A 22,253-nucleotide genomic window follows, 5' to 3' on the forward strand; every position below is an offset into this window, starting at 1 on the left:
GGTGAGCTTGATGTTGTTTTGAACAGCAGGGATGAATTCAGGTGATTTAGCCAGGGTTCGTAGGCAAGAGGTGCGATCGTGTGGGTTGCTGTGACCAGGTGCGCTGGGACGAAGAGTGAGAGTGCGCTGAGCCGACCAGAGGACGGGGATGGAGTGACCTGATTGCAAATAAACAAACTTGCGACCGGAGCCACGGTGAATGTACCTGGGTCGTCGGAGGAGTCCATTTGATTTGATGGCAGAGATGCATGATGGGGTGGAGCGGGTATTGAGCAGAAGAAGCCTTGCGGCGGAGTACTTCAGAGCCATGCCAGGCAGGAGCGAAGGGACGAGTACGAGGCCAAGGTCGAGGAGGCAAAGCGGCAAACGCAGCGGCAAACGCAGCGGCAAACGCAGCGGCAAACGACTGCAGCCGCTAATCAAGACCACAGCGGCAAACAAGGCCACAAGGCCACCAAGACCACAAGGCCACCGGCAAACAAGGCCACGGCCACAAACAACGGGAGCGGGCCTTTCGATTCCGTATTCCGTACCATCAAAAGCAGATTCCGTTATCCAGCCGGAGAACACGCGGCACGTGCGGGTGTGAAAAGGCAGGACAGGTGTGAGATGTCAGGTCAGAAAAGTAGAAGCAGACCCTGTACATCCATCCAGTCGGAGAAGCGGCGAATATGCAACGCCAGCGTCCTCTCGCAACCGAACCCGGAAGTTGATACCACTGATGAGTTCAACCACTGATGATACCTACGGCGTCTGCCAGGCCGACCTACGACGTCTGCCAGGCCGACCTACGACGTCTGCCAGGCCGACCTACGACGTCTGCCAGGCCGACCTACGACGTCTGCCAGGCCGACCTACGACGTCTGCCAGGCCGACCTACGACGTCTGCCAGGCCGACCTACGACGTCTGCCAGGCCGGCTCACACGCAATAAGACACATGGAAGACCGCGTGGCCAGGCTCCACAAAGTCAAGGACAGTGAAGTGAGACGAGCAATATGAGTGTATGTACTTTTTAAATTTAGAGGCTCCAGTCATCGAGGTGATAAATGAAACAAAAAGGACGGAGGATATGAAGAAGTGAATAAAACGAAGAATATAAGAAAATGAAATTTAAGATAAAGAATGTAAAGATAAAAAACGAGTATGATGAGTATGGTGCATGAGAGAAAGATAAATTAATGTTAGGCAGGTAGATTAGTTTACCTGAGACAGAATGTAAGACCAGCAATCCTGACAATGAGAGTGTATGATGGTTCCGGCATCACTTCAACCCTCCAGAGTCAGGATGGCAGCACAGTACTACCCCGGGTCGTTGCTATCAAATCCTTCCATCAGACTTTGAAAGTATCAGCACAGATTTGCTCCAAAAGAAACCACAGGTCAAAATGGTGATTTTAAAGGCTCTGAAAACCAATAAGGTGACATATTTTCAAAAGAAAGATGGGAGCAGGAGGAGGCCGGTCAAGGGGTCAAGATATGTGGGGGGGGGGGGGGGGGGGGAAATGGGGGGGGGGGGGAGATGGGGGGATGGACAGTTCTCATTTATTTATTTTGTCTCGCTTACTTATTTGTTTCATGTCGTATGTAAATGCAGTTTTAAGGGGATAAGTGTTTTTTGAACTTCCCAACCAACCTTTGTTCTCTTCATTCAGAGACACATACATGTCCAAATGCAATAGTATCGTACAAAACAATGTGATTTGGTGAGGGATTACCAGCACCCCAACCACCTTCCCCACCCACTCCTCCATCCTCCACTACACTATATGAAATGTGATTTGGTGAGGGATTACCAGCCCCCCAACCACCTTCCCCACCCACTCCTCCATCCTCCACCAAGGGATTACCAGCACCCCAACCACCATCTCCACCCACTCCTCCATCCTCCACTACACTATACGAGTATGAAATGTGATTTGGTGAGGGATTACCATCCCCCCAACCACTATCCCCACCCACTCCTCCATCCTCCACTACACTATATGAAATGTGATTTGGTGAGGGATTACTATCCCCCCAACCACTATCCCCACCCACTCCTCCATCCTCCACTACACTATACGAGTATGAAATGTGATTTGGTGAGGGATTACCATCCCCCCAACCACTATCCCCACCCACTCCTCCATCCTCCACTACACTATATGAAATGTGATTTGGTGAGGGATTACCAGCCCCCCAACCACCTTCCCCACCCACTCCTCCATCCTCCACCAAGGGATTACCAGCCCCCCAACCACCATCTCCACCCACTCCTCCATCCTCCACCAAGGGATTACCAGTACCCTAACCACCAACCCCACCCACTCCTCCCTCGTCCACCACACTTTATCAAATGTGATTTCTAAAGCAGTAGGCCTCTCCAAAGGCAAGTGAAATGTTTGGTGTTTTCATTCCCATGTTCAAGGGAATAGGATGGATTATTGCCACTTCCATCAGTGATGACTTTGACTTGTGGATCCCTCTTACTAATGTTGAAAGCATTTAAACATGTCGGTTTGTTGCTATATGACATCCTTGAAACATGTTTTTTAAAATATCATACATGTGTGCATCTCCGTTAATTTTCAGCTGAACTGAGGCGCCAACGGGAATTCTACTGGAAACGAGGATTGGAGCTTCCAGGAGATCCAAAAGGTCAGTGTGGAGGTAATTTGCATTTACCAACTCTTTGTTGCCTTGTCCACTTGATACGGACACATCTATTATCGGGACCTCAAGGGAGCGAAGTATTCTGTGTGAATAACGTGCTTCTTTTCATCACTTCCACATCCGCTTCCAATTTTCCTTGATATCGACCATAACTGAAATCCGGTCAAGACATCGAATCCACATTTTTCTGCCATCATAGCATTATGAATTCAACACAGTAGTTGTAGCGCATTACAAGTACAACACTGAACTACAAATACAAGCTAGCGAGCAAATTTTCTTGAAATATCCACCGTGAGCATTCCTTCCTTTACTTATCCTGATGCGCCCCCTGCTGATTGTTTTTCGGAAGTTCAGGAAAATAATTAATTAATTGGAAATCATGTTATACCAAATTGTTCCACCAATGCTGCGGAAAATAACCGATGTTTTTGGGGATTGTACCCGACAGCCTTGAGACTTGGTATCTCGGAGAAAGTGGGGTGACGCATTCTCTACATGCGCATCCAACCCGATATGTTGTATCCCATACCGTGATATTCACGTCTACATATTATATCCTGTACCCTTATATTCACCTTAGCATGTTGTATTCCATACCGTTATATTCACGTCTGCATGTTATATCCCGTACCCTTTTTTTGAATTTTTTTTTGTATACAAGATCGAGGCTCGTGAAAGGGCTAACATTAATCACACAAAAAGTCAAACCGACACACAAAACACAAAAAATAAGGGGAGCGGCAGACAAGATGGGGAGAGAGGGGGAAGGACACAAACACAACATTTGAGAGCAGGGCCATTGGTAGGAATGTGGGAGGGGGAGGGCTTGGGGGGAGTTGGGAGAGGTATAAAACATATGAACACTGCAAGGACTTCCAGGAAAGAAGTTGGAATTTCAAAAAAAAGTGTATCTGAGGTGAATTAGCGGGGGTAGAAAAGATCAAGGTTTTGGATGGGGGAAGATAAGAGATGGTGGTGAACAGCTGTTTTAAAGACCTGGAGGGAGGAGTGGGATTAAAGGGAGTGAGGGAGTTTGTTCCAGAGGTGGGAGAAAAGGGGAATGAAAGAGTGAAGGTGAGCAGAGAGCCGAGATTTTGGCAGTTTAACCATAACAGGGTTGCAGGCAGATCTTGTGCGACCTGAAGGAATATTGGGGGGACAGAGCACAGAGAGATCTGGGGTAGCAAGGCCGGAGAGGAGTCGGTAGAAGACAGAAACACCACCAAACTGCCTGCGGTGAGTGAGTGAAAGGCCCTCGGAGTTGACTTCATCGCAGGCGATTACAATGATTCTGAACGCTTTGGTTTCAACAGCGTGAAGACGAGCTAGGTGTGAGGGAGGAGCACCAGCCCAGAGGGGAGAGCAGTATTCCATTGAGCTGCGGATGAAAGCCTTGTATGTGGTGAGGAGCTCAGGTGTGCCAAGGAAGGACTTCGCACGACGGAGGATGCCCAGTCGGCGACTGGCTTTGGAGGCCAGCTTGGAAATGTGGTTTTCCCAAGAAAGATCATGGCAGATAGTGAGACCCAAAAGCTTGAGCGACCGAACTTCTTGGAGAGGATTGTTGAGAAAGTAGATGGGAGGGTTTTCCAGTCGATCTTTTCGGAGAGACATTGTAAGAGTGTGAGATTTGTCAGGATTGAAAAACATGTTCCACTTGTTTGACCAGTCTGTGATTTTTTCCAGGTCTGCAGAGAATGAGGAGGCTGCAGACTGCCGATCTGAGGGATGAGGAATGGAGCGGCAGATTTTTTTTTTTTTTTTTTTTTTGTATACAAGATCGAGGCTCGTGAAAGAGCGAACATTAATCACACAGAAAGACAAACCGACACATAAAACATATAACATCGGGAGCGGCAGACAAGATGGGGAGAGAGGGGGAAGGACACAAACACAACATTTGAGAGCAGGGACCGAGAGACATGGAGACATCGAGAGATCTGAGAGAGGGTGAGGGCTTTGGGGGGGGGGGGGCATGGCAAGGGGGCGGTGGGAGAGGTATAAAACATATGGACACTGCCAGGACTTCCAGGAAAGAAGTTGGAATTTCAAACAAGGTGGATCTGGGGTGAATTAGCGGGGGTAGAAAAGATCAAGGTTTTGGATGGGGGAAGATAAGAGATGGTGGTGAACAGCTGTTTTAAAGACCTGGAGGGAGGAGTGGGATTGAAGGGAGTGAGGGAGTTTGTTCCAGAGGCGGGAGAAAAGAGGAATGAAAGAGTGAAGGTGAGCAGAGAGCTGAGATTTCGGCAGTTTAACCATCAGAGGGTTGCTGGCAGATCTTGTGCGACCTGTAGGAATATTTGGGGGACAGAGCACAGAGAGAGCTGGGGGTGCAAGGGTGGAGAGGAGTCGGTAGAAGACAGAAAGACCACCTACCTGCCTGCGGTGAGTGAGTGAAAGGCCCTCAGAGAGAGCTTCATCGCGGGAGATTCCAATAATTCTGAAAGCTTTGGTTTCAACAGCATGAAGCCGAGCTAGGTGTGAGGCAGGAGCACCGGCCCATAGGGGAGAACAGTATTCCATTGAGCTGCGGATGAAAGCCTTGTATGTGGTGAGGAGCTCAGGTGTGCCGAGGAAGGATTTCGCACGACGGAGGATGCCCAGTCGGCGACTGGCTTTGGAGGCCAGCTTGGAAATGTGGTTTTCCCAAGAAAGATCATGGCAGATTGTGAGACCCAAAAGCTTGAGCGACAGAACTTCTTGGAGAGGATTGTTGAGAAAGTAGATGGGAGGGTTGTCCAGTCGATCTTTTCAGAGAGACATAGTAAGAGTGTGAGATTTGTCAGGATTGAAAGACATGTTCCACTTGTTTGACCAGTCTGTGATTTTGTCCAAGTCTTCAGAGAGTGAGGAGGCTGCAGACTGCCGATCTGAGGGAAGAGGAATGGAGCGGCAGAGAGTGGAGTCATCAGCAAAGAGATAGAGAGGATTTTCAAGAGAGTCAGAGAGATCATTGATGAAGACCAGAAAAAGCACGGGGCCCAGAACACTGCCTTGGGGAACTCCAGCCTGAACAGGAAGAGGAGATGAGAGAAACCCATTGAGGGCCACACGTTGACGACGACTAGAGAGGAAGTCCGCCAGCCATACGTGGAGATTTCCATGGATACCAAAGGAGGAGAGTTTGGTGAGCAGAGCGGGGTGCCAGACCGTGTCGAAGGCACGTGATATGTCGAGGGAGACAGCTCTAATTTCCTGTTTGGCATTGAGGACCTCCATCCATTGTTGAGACAGCAGAAGCAGCATGTCCAGAGTAGAGTGACCTGGTCTGAAACCAAATTGATGATCAGAGATCAAGCCATTGGAGAAGAGGAAAGATTTCATATCCGAAGCAATGATGGATTCCATGACTTTGCTGATAATTGGGAGAAGGCTGATTGGCCTGTAGTTGCTAGGATCTGTTTTTGCACCTTTTTTGTGCAAAGCGGTGATGTTGGCTGATTTCCAAGCAGATGGCAGTTGACCTTGAGCAAAAGAGAGGGTGAAGAGAACAGAGAGAAGGTGAGATAGAGCGGCAGAGCAGGATTTTAGGACCCGTGGGCTGATGCCGTCGGGTCCAGTTGCAGAATCAGAGTCGAGGGTTGACAGAAACTTTTCCACCTTGTCAGGAGGAAAGGACACGGAGTCCAGGAGCAGCAGGGTACGACTGGGTATGGTGGGTACAGAGAGGGATGGGTTTGGGACACAAGATTTGGAGGCAAACACAGAGTTGAGGCATTCAGCTTTTTCACGTGCGGAGTCAGCTGTGTAGCCGTTTGAGGTAAGGGAGGGGATGGAGGGGGAACAAACACCAGAAACGGATTTGACCAGACGCCACCAGGATTTGGAAGAGGGAGACAGATAAGAGAGTTCGGTCTTGAGAACGGAGAGATATTGTTTCCTGGCTCTCCTGAGGGTGGACACACACTTGTTTCGGACTTTGTGAAAGGAAATGAGATTTCCTTCCGTTGGATTTGCTTTCCAGGAGACGAAGGCAAGTTGTTTCTGGGCAACAGCCTCACCACAAGATTCCATGTACCATGGACGGGAGGAAGGGTATCACAACTGAAGACGAGATGTGATAAATCTGTGCATGAGAGAGAGCAATTTACTTTGGAAGAATTCCCAGGATGAGTTGATGTCAGAGGTGGTAGAGATGGGAGACCAGTCCAGATGATTGATGGCTGCTTGAAGACCGTGCCAGTTGGCCTGAGTGAAATGCCAGACTCGTCGATGCTGAGCAGGCTCCCTGAGGATGGTCAGAGAGATGTCCACTTTAACAAGGACATGATCAGATGATCCGATTGGAGCAGAAGAAGAGCAGCAGACATTTTCAGGGAAGTTAGTCATAACCAAGTCCAGAAGAGAAGATGTTCCGTTGACTGAGATCCGGGTCGGGAAATTGACAGATTGTGTCAGTCCCAGTGAGTCGCAGAAGTCCTTTGCTGAGGAGCCATGGCTGGTGAGAGAGGTACCCACACCCAGCCAACTGGCATGATGACAGTTGAAATCACCACATATGAGGAAGAGAGAGTTGGGATGAGTAGATAGAAGTTGGTCCATATTATCAGACAGCGAGATGTAGATGGAGTCATCACTGTTTGGTGGACGGTACAACACACATATGAACAAGAGGTGGGAGCGAAGGGGAAGCCGTAGCCAGAGGTATTCCTGGGGGTGAGGTGGAGAGAGTGCAGTGCAGGGCGAGTGAGGAAGAGAGTTTTTGATAAAGATAGCAACCTCACCTCCAGGACGAGGCTCAGGTCTATCATACCGGAGGAGGGAGTAGCCCGGGAGAGATACTAAGGAATCAGAGACATCATAAAGGAGGAAAGTTTCTGTTAAGCAGATCACGTCTGGTTTGACAGAAGCAACCTGTATGGAGAGATCAGTTAAGTTTGAACGAAGGCCCCGGATGTTTGAGGTCCACACCGTTAATGAAGAGGAAGGGGGAGCATCAGATACAGAACAGGGGAGAGGAGGGGTAGGGTAAGATGTGGAAGAGGTGGAAGAGGTAGGGAGAGCTGTTGAAGGTGTGTCAGAGAGTTCAGAATAGCTCGGAGAAAGGGAAGGATGGGGCGGACAAAAGGTTTGATGGTGATTGGGTGAGGCACAATGAGGTGTTATTTGAGGAGGGGGAAGAGCGAGGCAGAAGGTTGGGGGAGATGGAGGTGAGAGTTGGAAGGGGGAAGAAGCGGGGAGGATGCTTTGAGGAGGGGGAGTGAGAGGGGGGAAATTGAGAAGCAATGAGGGTGGGGAGATTTGAAGGGGAGGGGCGAGGGGGGAGTTTGGGAGGGAAGGGACAAGGGGAGGGATTTGAAAGGGATGGGATATGGGGGAGATTTGGAGGGAGGGGTGAGGGAGGAGCCTAGGAGGGGAGGGGCGAGGGGCCGTCTTGGCGGGGAGGGGTGAGGGGGTAGTTTAGGAGGGAGGGGGCAAGGGGGGAGATTTGAAAGGGATGGGTGATGGGGAAGATTTGGATTGGAGGGGTGATGGGGAAGATTTGGAGGGGAGGGGTTATGGGGAAGATTTGGAGGGGAGGGGTGAGATTGGATTTTAGAAAGTGTACGATTTATGGGAAACGAACATTTATTGCAAAATGAGTTTCTTGTGACCTTCGAGTTAAAAATACGTTTAAGGACGCTGGATGGAGGATGGAGTGCAGGAGAGTTTAGGGAATGTAGAAAAAAGGCACTATAGGAGATGGATATTTTTTTTGGGATGAATTGATTTGGTGAGCAAGTCGAAAGCAGCCTTTTAAAGAAGAAGAAGAAGAAGAAAAAGGTGTTATAATATATGACGGAATACATAACTTGAGGGGAAAGTGTAAACATTGAGGGTTAATAACAGTGAAAACTATCTGGGGAAATGGGAGAAACACGTGGTCGAAGAACGAACGAACGAATACGAATGAATAAACGAATGAGAACAGAGAAGGAAATGTTTTTTTTTTTTTTTTTTTTTTGAGTTGAGATTTACACAAGGAAGTAGGCTATGGGTGAAAAGACTGGGAATACAGAGAACGAAAGTTATTGGATCACAAACGACGGACCGCTGAGAGAAAAACAAAGCCTCAAGGTTGTACAGTGTACACTGTACAAGGCCTCAAGACACGACACAAATTAACACGATTTTCAATACAGGTATGAAAGATTTGCAACGAAAAATCTTCGTCGGGACACAATATACGTACAACACCATAAATAAATACAGTTTTAACAAAAATACAAATGGGAACAATCACTTAACTTCGATTTCAAATCGTTCGCGACGCGGCAAAGGCCTTGGTCGCGACGCGGCAAACAGACGATCAATTTATGAAAGATAAACACCGAGAAACAACCAAAGTTGCACACAATAACTTCACACACCGAAAGATAAATACAGTTTCGACAAAATACAATTGTGAACAGCCTTAACTTCGAAAAATGTGGAGACCATGTGGAGCCTCGAAAATCCCTGCCACCGTCTCCGAGATCTCGCGAGACTCTCAACTCCAGATAGTGGAGTCATCAGCAAAGAGATAGATAGGATTTTCCAAAGAGTCGGAGAGATCATTGATGAAGACCAGAAATAGCACAGGGCCCAGAACACTACCTTGGGGAACTCCAGCCAGAACAGGAAGGGGAGATGAGAGAAATCCATTCAGGGCCACACGTTGCCTTCGACCAGAGAGGAAGTCCGCAAGCCATGAGTGGAGATTTCCATGGATACCATAGGCGGAGAGTTTGGTGGGCAGAGCTGGGTGCCAGACCGTATCGAAGGCACGTGATATGTCAAGTGAGACAGCTCTGATTTCCTGTTTGGCATTGAGGACCTCCATCCATTGTTGAGACAGCAGAAGCAACATGTCCAGAGTAGAATGACCTGGTCTGAATCCAAATTGATGATCAGAGATCAAGCCATTGGAGAAGAGGAAGGATTTGATATCCGAAGCAATGATGGAATTCCATGACTTTGCTGATAATTAGGAGCAGGCTGATTGGTCTGTAGTTGCAAGGATCTGTTTTTGCACCTTTTTTGTGTAAAGCGGTAATGTTTGCTGATTTCCCAGATGCTGGCAGATGACCTTGAGCAAAAGAGAGGGTGAAAAGAACAGAGAGAGGGTGAGATAGAGCGGCAGAGCAGGATTTTAGGACCCGTGGGCTGATGCTGTCTGGTCCAGTTGCAGAATCAGAGTCGAGGTTTGACAAAAACTTCTCCACCTTGTCTGGAGAGAAGGACACAGACTCCAGGAGCAGTTGGGTTCGACTGGGAAAGGTGGGAACAGAGAGAGATGGGTTTGGGACACAAGATTTTGAGGCAAACACAGAGTTGAGGCATTCAGCTTTGTCACGTGCGGTGTCAACTGTGTAGCCATTTGAGGTAAGGGAGGGGATGGAGGGACAACAAACACCAGAAACGGATTTGACCAGACGCCACCAGGATTTGGAGGAAGGAGACAGGTTTGAGAGTTCAATCTTGAGTGTGGAGAGATAGTGCTTCCTGGCACTCCTGAGGGTAGACACACACTTGTTCCGAGCTTGGTGGAAGGAACTGAGATTGCCTTCAGTTGGATTAGCCTTCCGATAGGCAAAGGCAAAAACCCTTACATTCACATTTACATGTTGTATCCCATACCCTTATATTCACCTTTTCATGTTGTATTCCATACCCTTATATTCACCTTTTCATGTTGTATTGCATACCCTTATATTCACCTTTACAAGTTGTATCTCATACCCTTATATTCACCTTTTCATGTTGTATCCCATACCCTTATATTCACCTTTTCATGTTGTGTCCCATACCCTTATATTCACCTTTACAAGTTGTATCTCATACCCTTATATTCACCTTTTCATGTTGTATCCCATACCCTTATATTCACCTTTACAAGTTGTATCTCATACCCTTATATTCACCTTTTCATGTTGTAACCCATACCCTTATATTCACCTTTACAAGCTGTATCTCATACCCTTATATTCACCTTTTCATGTTGTATCCCATACCCTTATATTCACCTTTACAAGTTGTATCCCATACCCTTATATTCACCTTTTCATGTTGTATCCCATACCCTTATATTCACCTTTTCATGTTGTATCCCATACCCTTATATTCACCTTTTCATGTTGTATCCCATACCCTTATATTCACCTTTACATGTTGTATCCCATACCCTTATATTTACCTTTTCATGTTGTATCCCATACCTTTATATTTACCTTTTCATGTTTTATCCCATCCCCTTATATTCACCTTTACATGTTGTATCCCATCCCCTTATATTCACCTTTACATGTTGTATCCCACACCCTTATATTCACCTTTTCATGTGTATCCCATCCCCTTATATTTACCTTTCCATATTGTATCCCATCCCCTTATATTCACCTTTACATGTTGTATCCCATACCCTTATATTCACCTTTGCATGTTGTGTCCCATACCCTTATATTCACCTTTACATGTTGTATCCCATACCCTTATATTCACCTTTTCATGTTGTATTCCATACCCTTATATTCACCTTTTCATGTTGTATCCCATACCCTTATATTCACCTTTACATGTTGTGTCCCATACCATTGTATTCACCTTTTCATGTTGTATCCCATACCCTTATATTCACCTTTTCATGTTGTATCCCATGCCCTTATATTCACCTTTTCATGTTGTATCCCATCCACTTATATTCACCTTTTCATGTTGTATTCCATACCCTTATATTCACCTTTTCATGTTGTATCCCATGCCCTTATATTCACCTTTTCATGTTGTATCCCATGCCCTTATATTCACCTTTTCATGTTGTATCCCATCCACTTATATTCACCTTTTCATGTTGTATCCCATACCCTTATATTCACCTTTTCATGTTGTATTCCATACCCGTATATTCACCTTTTCATGTTGTATCCCATCCACTTATATTCACCTTTTCATGTTGTATCCCATGCCCTTATATTCACCTTTTCATGTTGTATCCCATCCACTTATATTCACCTTTTCATGTTGTATCCCATGCCCTTATATTCACCTTTTCATGTTGTATCCCATCCACTTATATTCACCTTTTCATGTTGTATCCCATCCACTTATATTCACCTTTTCATGTTGTATCCCATGCCCTTATATTCACCTTTTCATGTTGTATCCCATCCACTTATATTCACCTTTTCATGTTGTATCCCATACCCTTATATTCACCTTTTCATGTTGTATCCCATGCCCTTATATTCACCTTTTCATGTTGTATCCCATCCACTTATATTCACCTTTTCATGTTGTATCCCATGCCCTTATATTCACCTTTTCATGTTGTATCCCATGCCCTTATATTCACCTTTTCATGTTGTATCCCATCCACTTATATTCACCTTTTCATGTTGTATCCCATACCCTTATATTCACCTTTTCATGTTGTATTCCATACCCTTATATTCACCTTTTCATGTTGTATCCCATACCCTTATATGCACCTTTTCATGTTGTATCCCATACCCTTATATTCACCTTTTCATGTTGTTTTCCATACCCTTATATTCACCTTTTCATGTTGTATTCCATACCCTTATATTCAGCTTTTCATGTTGTATCCCATACCCTTATATTCACCTTTTCATGTTGTTTTCCATACCCTTATATTCACCTTTTCATGTTGTATTCCATACCCTTATATTCAGCTTTTCATGTTGTATCCCATACCCTTATATTCACCTTTTCATGTTGTATCCCATACCCTTATATTCACCTTTTCATGTTGTATCCCATACCCTTATATTCACCTTTTCATGTTGTATCCCATACCCTTATATTCACCTTTTCATGTTGTATCCCATCCACTTATATTCACCTTTTCATGTTGTATTCCATACCCTTATATTCACCTTTTCATGTTGTATCCCATGCCCTTATATTCACCTTTTCATGTTGTATCCCATGCCCTTATATTCACCTTTTCATGTTGTATCCCATCCACTTATATTCACCTTTTCATGTTGTATCCCATCCACTTATATTCACCTTTTCATGTTGTATTCCATACCCTTATATTCACCTTTTCATGTTGTATCCCATCCACTTATATTCACCTTTTCATGTTGTATCCCATGCCCTTATATTCACCTTTTCATGTTGTATCCCATGCCCTTATATTCACCTTTTCATGTTGTATCCCATCCACTTATATTCACCTTTTCATGTTGTATCCCATACCCTTATATTCACCTTTTCATGTTGTATCCCATCCACTTATATTCACCTTTTCATGTTGTATCCCATGCCCTTATATTCACCTTTTCATGTTGTATCCCATCCACTTATATTCACCTTTTCATGTTGTATCCCATGCCCTTATATTCACCTTTTCATGTTGTATCCCATCCACTTATATTCACCTTTTCATGTTGTATCCCATGCCCTTATATTCACCTTTTCATGTTGTATCCCATGCCCTTATATTCACCTTTTCATGTTGTATCCCATCCACTTATATTCACCTTTTCATGTTGTATCCCATACCCTTATATTCACCTTTTCATGTTGTATCCCATGCCCTTATATTCACCTTTTCATGTTGTATCCCATCCACTTATATTCACCTTTTCATGTTGTATCCCATGCCCTTATATTCACCTTTTCATGTTGTATCCCATGCCCTTATATTCACCTTTTCATGTTGTATCCCATCCACTTATATTCACCTTTTCATGTTGTATCCCATACCCTTATATTCACCTTTTCTTGTTGTATCCCATACCCTTATATGCACCTTTTCATGTTGTATCCCATACCCTTATATTCACCTTTTCATGTTGTTTTCCATACCCTTATATTCACCTTTTCATGTTGTATTCCATACCCTTATATTCAGCTTTTCATGTTGTATCCCATACCCTTATATTCACCTTTTCATGTTGTTTTCCATACCCTTATATTCACCTTTTCATGTTGTATTCCATACCCTTATATTCAGCTTTTCATGTTGTATCCCATACCCTTATATTCACCTTTTCATGTTGTATCCCATACCCTTATATTCAGCTTTTCATGTTGTATCCCATCCACTTATATTCACCTTTTCATGTTGTATTCCATACCCTTATATTCACCTTTTCATGTTGTATCCCATGCCCTTATATTCACCTTTTCATGTTGTATCCCATGCCCTTATATTCACCTTTTCATGTTGTATCCCATCCACTTATATTCACCTTTTCATGTTGTATCCCATCCACTTATATTCACCTTTTCATGTTGTATTCCATACCCTTATATTCACCTTTTCATGTTGTATCCCATGCCCTTATATTCACCTTTTCATGTTGTATCCCATACCCTTATATTCAGCTTTTCATGTTGTATCCCATCCACTTATATTCACCTTTTCATGTTGTATTCCATACCCTTATATTCACCTTTTCATGTTGTATCCCATGCCCTTATATTCACCTTTTCATGTTGTATCCCATACCCTTATATTCACCTTTTCATGTTGTATTCCATACCCTTATATTCACCTTTTCATGTTGTATCCCATACCCTTATATTCACCTTTTCATGTTGTATTCCATACCCTTATATTCACCTTTTCATGTTGTATTGCATACCCTTATATTCACCTTTTCATGTTGTATCCCATACCCTTATATTCACCTTTTCATGTTGTATCCCATACCCTTATATTCACCTTTTCATGTTGTATTCCATACCCTTATATTCACCTTTTCATGTTGTATTCCATACCCTTATATTCACCTTTTCATGTTGTATTCCATACCCTTAAATTCACCTTTTCATGTTGTGTCCCATACCCTTATATTCACCTTTACATGTTGTGTCCCATACCCTTATATTCACCTTTACATGTTGTATCCCATGCCCTTATATTCACCTTTTCATGTTGTATCCCATGCCCTTATATTCACCTTTTCATGTTGTATCCCATCCACTTATATTCACCTTTTCATGTTGTATCCCATCCACTTATATTCACCTTTTCATGTTGTATTCCATACCCTTATATTTACCTTTTCATGTTGTATTCCATACCCTTATATTCACCTTTTCATGTTGTGTCCCATACCCTTATATTCACCTTTTCATGTTGTATCCCATACCCTTATATTCACATTTTCATGTTGTATTCCATACCCTTATATTCACCTTTTCATGTTGTATTCCATACCCTTATATTTACCTTTTCATGTTGTGTCCCATACCCTTATATTTACCTTTTCATGTTGTATCCCATACCCTTATATTTACCTTTTCATGTTGTGTCCCATACCCTTATATTTACCTTTTCATGTTGTATCCCATACCCTTATATTCACCTTTTCATGTTGTATCCCATACCCTTATATTCACATTTTCATGTTGTATCCCATACCCTTATATTTACCTTTTCATGTTGTGTCCCATACCCTTATATTTACCTTTTCATGTTGTATCCCATACCCTTATATTTACCTTTTCATGTTGTGTCCCATCCCCTTATATTTACCTTTTCATGTTGTATCCCATACCCTTATATTCACCTTTTCATGTTGTATCCCATACCCTTATATTTACCTTTTCATGTTGTATCCCATACCCTTATATTCACATTTTCATGTTGTATCCCATACCCTTATATTTACCTTTTCATGTTGTATTCCATACCCTTAGATTCACCTTTTCATGTTGTGTCCCATACCCTTATATTTACCTTTTCATGTTGTATCCCATACCCTTATATTTACCTTTTCATGTTGTGTCCCATACCCTTATATTTACCTTTTCATGTTGTATCCCATACCCTTATATTCACCTTTTCATGTTGTATCCCATACCCTTATATTCACATTTTCATGTTGTATCCCATACCCTTATATTCACCTTTTCATGTTGTATTCCATACCCTTATATTTACCTTTTCATGTTGTGTCCCATACCCTTATATTTACCTTTTCATGTTGTGTCCCATACCCTTATATTTACCTTTTCATGTTGTATCCCATACCCTTATATTCACCTTTTCATGTTGTATTCCATACCCTTATATTTACCTTTTCATGTTGTGTCCCATACCCTTATATTTACCTTTTCATGTTGTGTCCCATACCCTTATATTTACCTTTTCATGTTGTATCCCATACCCTTATATTTACCTTTTCATGTTGTGTCCCATACCCTTATATTTACCTTTTCATGTTGTATCCCATACCCTTATATTTACCTTTTCATGTTGTGTCCCATACCCTTATATTTACCTTTTCATGTTGTGTCCCATACCCTTATATTTACCTTTTCATGTTGTATGCCATACCCTTATATTCACCTTTTCATGTTGTATCCCATACCCTTATATTCACCTTTTCATGTTGTGTCCCATACCCTTATATTTACCTTTTCATGTTGTATCCCATACCCTTATATTTACCTTTTCATGTTGTGTCCCATACCCTTATATTTACCTTTTCATGTTGTGTCCCATACCCTTATATTTACCTTTTCATGTTGTATCCCATACCCTTATATTTACCTTTTCATGTTGTGTCCCATACCCTTATATTTACCTTTTCATGTTGTGTCCCATACCCTTATATTCACCTTTTCATGTTGTATCCCATACCCTTATATTCACATTTTCATGTTGTATCCCATACCCTTATATTTACCTTTTCATGTTGTGTCCCATACCCTTATATTTACCTTTTCATGTTGTATCCCATACCCTTATATTTACCTTTTCATGTTGTGTCCCATACCCTTATATTTACCTTTTCATGTTGTGTCCCATACCCTTATATTTACCTTTTCATGTTGTATCCCATACCCTTATATTTACCTTTTCATGTTGTGTCCCATACCCTTATATTTACCTTTTCATGTTGTATCCCATACCCTTATATTCACCTTTTCATGTTGTATCCCATACCCTTATATTCACATTTTCATGTTGTATCCCATACCCTTATATTTACCTTTTCATGTTGTGTCCCATACCCTTATATTTACCTTTTCATGTTGTGTCCCATACCCTTATATTCACCTTTTCATGTTGTATCCCATACCCTTATATTCACCTTTTCATGTTGTATCCCATACCCTTATATTTACCTTTTCATGTTGTATTCCATACCCTTATATTCACCTTTTCATGTTGTGTCCCATACCCTTATATTTACCTTTTCATGTTGTATCCCATACCCTTATATTTACCTTTTCATGTTGTGTCCCATACCCTTATATTTACCTTTTCATGTTGTATCCCATACCCTTATATTCACCTTTTCATGTTGTATCCCATACCCTTATATTCACATTTTCATGTTGTATCCCATACCTTTATATTCACCTTTTCATGTTGTATTCCATACCCTTATATTTACCTTTTCATGTTGTGTCCCATACCCTTATATTTACCTTTTCATGTTGTATCCCATACCCTTATATTCACCTTTTCATGTTGTATCCCATACCCTTATATTCACCTTTTCATGTTGTGTCCCATACCCTTATATTTACCTTTTCATGTTGTATCCCATACCCTTATATTTACCTTTTCATGTTGTATCCCATACCCTTATATTCACCTTTTCATGTTGTGTCCCATACCCTTATATTTACCTTTTCATGTTGTGTCCCATACCCTTATATTCACCTTTTCATGTTGTGTCCCATACCCTTATATTTACCTTTTCATGTTGTGTCCCATACCCTTATATTTACCTTTTCATGTTGTATCCCATACCCTTATATTCACCTTTTCATGTTGTATCCCATACCCTTATATTCACATTTTCATGTTGTATCCCATACCCTTATATTTACCTTTTCATGTTGTGTCCCATACCCTTATATTTACCTTTTCATGTTGTATCCCATACCCTTATATTTACCTTTTCATGTTGTATCCCATACCCTTATATTCACCTTTTCATGTTGTATCCCATACCCTTATATTCACATTTTCATGTTGTATCCCATACCCTTATATTTACCTTTTCATGTTGTGTCCCATACCCTTATATTTACCTTTTCATGTTGTATCCCATACCCTTATATTCACCTTTTCATGTTGTATCCCATACCCTTATATTCACATTTTCATGTTGTATCCCATACCCTTATATTTACCTTTTCATGTTGTATTCCATACCCTTATATTCACCTTTTCATGTTGTGTCCCATACCCTTATATTTACCTTTTCATGTTGTATCCCATACCCTTATATTTACCTTTTCATGTTGTGTCCCATACCCTTATATTTACCTTTTCATGTTGTATCCCATACCCTTATATTCACCTTTTCATGTTGTATCCCATACCCTTATATTCACATTTTCATGTTGTATCCCATACCCTTATATTCACCTTTTCATGTTGTATTCCATACCCTTATATTCACCTTTACATGTTGTGTCCCATACCCTTATATTTACCTTTTCATGTTGTATTCCATACCCTTATATTCACCTTTTCATGTTGTGTCCCATACCCTTATATTTACCTTTTCATGTTGTATCCCATACCCTTATATTTACCTTTTCATGTTGTGTCCCATACCCTTATATTTACCTTTTCATGTTGTATCCCATACCCTTATATTCACCTTTTCATGTTGTATCCCATACCCTTATATTCACCTTTTCATGTTGTATCCCATACCCTTATATTTACCTTTTCATGTTGTGTCCCATACCCTTATATTTACCTTTTCATGTTGTATCCCATACCCTTATATTTACCTTTTCATGTTGTGTCCCATACCCTTATATTTACCTTTTCATGTTGTATCCCATACCCTTATATTCACCTTTTCATGTTGTATTCCATATCCTTATATTCACCTTTTCATGTTGTGTCCCATACCCTTATATTTACCTTTTCATGTTGTATCCCATACCCTTATATTTACCTTTTCATGTTGTGTCCCATACCCTTATATTTACCTTTTCATGTTGTATCCCATACCCTTATATTCACCTTTTCATGTTGTATCCCATACCCTTATATTCACCTTTTCATGTTGTATCCCATACCCTTATATTTACCTTTTCATGTTGTGTCCCATACCCTTATATTTACCTTTTCATGTTGTATCCCATACCCTTATATTTACCTTTTCATGTTGTGTCCCATACCCTTATATTTACCTTTTCATGTTGTATCCCATACCCTTATATTCACCTTTTCATGTTGTATTCCATATCCTTATATTCACCTTTTCATGTTGTGTCCCATACCCTTATATTTACCTTTTCATGTTGTATCCCATACCCTTATATTTACCTTTTCATGTTGTGTCCCATACCCTTATATTTACCTTTTCATGTTGTATCCCATACCCTTATATTCACCTTTTCATGTTGTATCCCATACCCTTATATTCAACTTTTCATGTTGTATCCCATACCCTTATATTCACCTTTTCATGTTGTATCCCATACCCTTATATTTACCTTTTCATGTTGTGTCCCATACCCTTATATTTACCTTTTCATGTTGTATCCCATACCCTTATATTCACCTTTTCATGTTGTATTCCATACCCTTATATTCACCTTTTCATGTTGTATTCCATACCCTTATATTTACCTTTTCATGTTGTATTGCATACCCTTATATTCACCTTTTCATGTTGTGTCCCATACCCTTATATTTACCTTTTCATGTTGTATCCCATACCCTTATATTCACCTTTTCATGTTGTATTGCATACCCTTATATTCACCTTTTCATGTTGTGTCCCATACCCTTATATTCACCTTTTCATGTTGTATCCCATACCCTTATATTTACCTTTTCATGTTGTATCCCATACCCTTATATTCACCTTTTCATGTTGTATTCCATACCCTTATATTCACCTTTTCATGTTGTATCCCATGCCCTTATATTCACCTTTTCATGTTGTATCCCATACCCTTATATTCACCTTTTCATGTTGTGTCCCATACCCTTATATTTACCTTTTCATGTTGTATTGCATACCCTTATATTCACCTTTTCATGTTGTGTCCCATGCCCTTATATTCACCTTTTCATGTTGTGTCCCATGCCCTTATATTCACCTTTTCATGTTGTATCCCATACCCTTATATTCACCTTTTCATGTTGTATTCCATACCCTTATATTCACCTTTTCATGTTGTATCCCATGCCCTTATATTCACCTTTTCATGTTGTATCCCATACCCTTATATTCACCTTTTCATGTTGTATTGCATACCCTTATATTCACCTTTTCATGTTGTGTCCCATACCCTTATATTCACCTTTTCATGTTGTATCCCATACCCTTATATTTACCTTTTCATGTTGTATCCCATACCCTTATATTCACCTTTTCATGTTGTATTCCATACCCTTATATTCACCTTTTCATGTTGTATCCCATGCCCTTATATTCACCTTTTCATGTTGTATCCCATACCCTTATATTCACCTTTTCATGTTGTGTCCCATACCCTTATATTTACCTTTTCATGTTGTATTGCATACCCTTATATTCACCTTTTCATGTTGTGTCCCATGCCCTTATATTCACCTTTTCATGTTGTGTCCCATGCCCTTATATTCACCTTTTCATGTTGTATCCCATACCCTTATATTCACCTTTTCATGTTGTGTCCCATGCCCTTATATTCACCTTTTCATGTTGTATCCCATACCCTTATATTCACCTTTTCATGTTGTGTCCCATACCCTTATATTTACCTTTTCATGTTGTATTCCATACCCTTATATTCACCTTTTCATGTTGTGTCCCATGCCCTTATATTCACCTTTTCATGTTGTGTCCCATGCCCTTATATTCACCTTTTCATGTTGTGTCCCATGCCCTTATATTCACCTTTTCATGTTGTATCCCATACCCTTATATTCACCTTTTCATGTTGTGTCCCATGCCCTTATATTCACCTTTTCATGTTGTATCCCATACCCTTATATTCACCTTTTCATGTTGTGTCCCATACCCTTATATTTACCTTTTCATGTTGTATTCCATACCCTTATATTCACCTTTTCATGTTGTGTCCCATGCCCTTATATTCACCTTTTCATGTTGTGTCCCATGCCCTTATATTCACCTTTTCATGTTGTATCCCATACCCTTATATTCACCTTTTCATGTTGTGTCCCATGCCCTTATATTCACCTTTTCATGTTGTGTCCCATACCCTTATATTTACCTTTTCATGTTGTATTGCATACCCTTATATTCACCTTTTCATGTTGTATCCCATACCCTTATATTCACCTTTTCATGTTGTGTCCCATACCCTTATATTTACCTTTTCATGTTGTGTCCCATACCCTTATATTCACCTTTTCATGTTGTGTCCCATACCCTTATATTCACCTTTTCATGTTGTGTCCCATACCCTTATATTCACCTTTTCATGTTGTGTCCCATACCCTTATATTCACCTTTTCATGTTGTATCCCATACCCTTATATTCACCTTTTCATGTTGTGTCCCATACCCTTATATTTACCTTTTCATGTTGTATTGCATACCCTTATATTCACCTTTTCATGTTGTATCCCATACCCTTATATTCACCTTTTCATGTTGTGTCCCATACCCTTATATTTACCTTTTCATGTTGTATTCCATACCCTTATATTCACCTTTTCATGTTGTGTCCCATGCCCTTATATTCACCTTTTCATGTTGTGTCCCATACCCTTATATTCACCTTTTCATGTTGTATCCCATACCCTTATATTCACCTTTTCATGTTGTGTCCCATACCCTTATATTTACCTTTTCATGTTGTATTGCATACCCTTATATTCACCTTTTCATGTTGTATCCCATACCCTTATATTCACCTTTTCATGTTGTGTCCCATACCCTTATATTTACCTTTTCATGTTGTGTCCCATACCCTTATATTCACCTTTTCATGTTGTGTCTCATACCCTTATATTCACCTTTTCATGTTGTGTCCCATACCCTTATATTCACCTTTTCATGTTGTGTCCCGTACCCTTATATTCACCTTTTCATGTTGTATCCCATACCCTTATATTCACATTTTCATGTTGTGTCCCATACCCTTATATTCACCTTTTCATGTTGTATTGCATACCCTTATATTCACCTTTTCATGTTGTATTGCACACCCTTATATTCACCTTTTCATGTTGTATCCCATACCCTTATATTCACCTTTTCATGTTGTGTCCCATACCCTTATATTCACCTTTTCATGTTGTGTCCCGTACCCTTATATTCACCTTTTCATGTTGTATCCCATACCCTTATATTCACCTTTTCATGTTGTGTCCCATACCCTTATATTTACCTTTTCATGTTGTATTCCATACCCTTATATTCACCTTTTCATGTTGTATTGCATACCCTTATATTCACCTTTTCATGTTGTAACCCAGACCCTTATATTCACCTTTTCATGTTGTATTGCATACCCTTATATTCACCTTTTCATGTTGTAACCCATACCCTTATATTCACCTTTTCATGTTGTATCCCATACCCTTATATTCACCTTTTCATGTTGTGTCCCATACCCTTATATTCACCTTTTCATGTTGTATTCCATACCCTTATATTCACCTTTTCATGTTGTGTCCCATACCCTTATATTCACCTTTTCATGTTGTAT

General features: G+C 41.3%; 1 protein-coding gene across 6 annotated transcripts in view; it reads left to right on the forward strand.

Annotated features, from left to right (window-relative positions):
- PCGF3 (polycomb group ring finger 3) overlaps nt 1–22,253 on the forward strand; it is a 166,688-nt gene that overhangs the window by 85,898 nt on the left and 58,537 nt on the right. For 3 of the 6 annotated variants that reach the window (XM_078772545.1, XM_068105719.2, XM_078772546.1), the window contains one exon: nt 2,574–2,639. In XM_078772545.1, coding sequence (XP_078628671.1) covers nt 2,574–2,639 — 66 coding nt within the window. Of the gene's footprint in view, nt 1–2,573; nt 2,652–22,253 lie in introns of all 6 variants that reach the window. The other 3 variants (XM_068105718.2, XM_068105720.2, XM_068105721.2) reach the window with 1 other exon arrangement.

The sequence above is a fragment of the Myxine glutinosa genome, chromosome 2 (assembly GCF_964187855.1).
Source record: "Myxine glutinosa chromosome 2, kmMyxGlut1.1, whole genome shotgun sequence".
Classification (NCBI taxonomy): Eukaryota; Metazoa; Chordata; class Myxini; order Myxiniformes; family Myxinidae; genus Myxine; species Myxine glutinosa.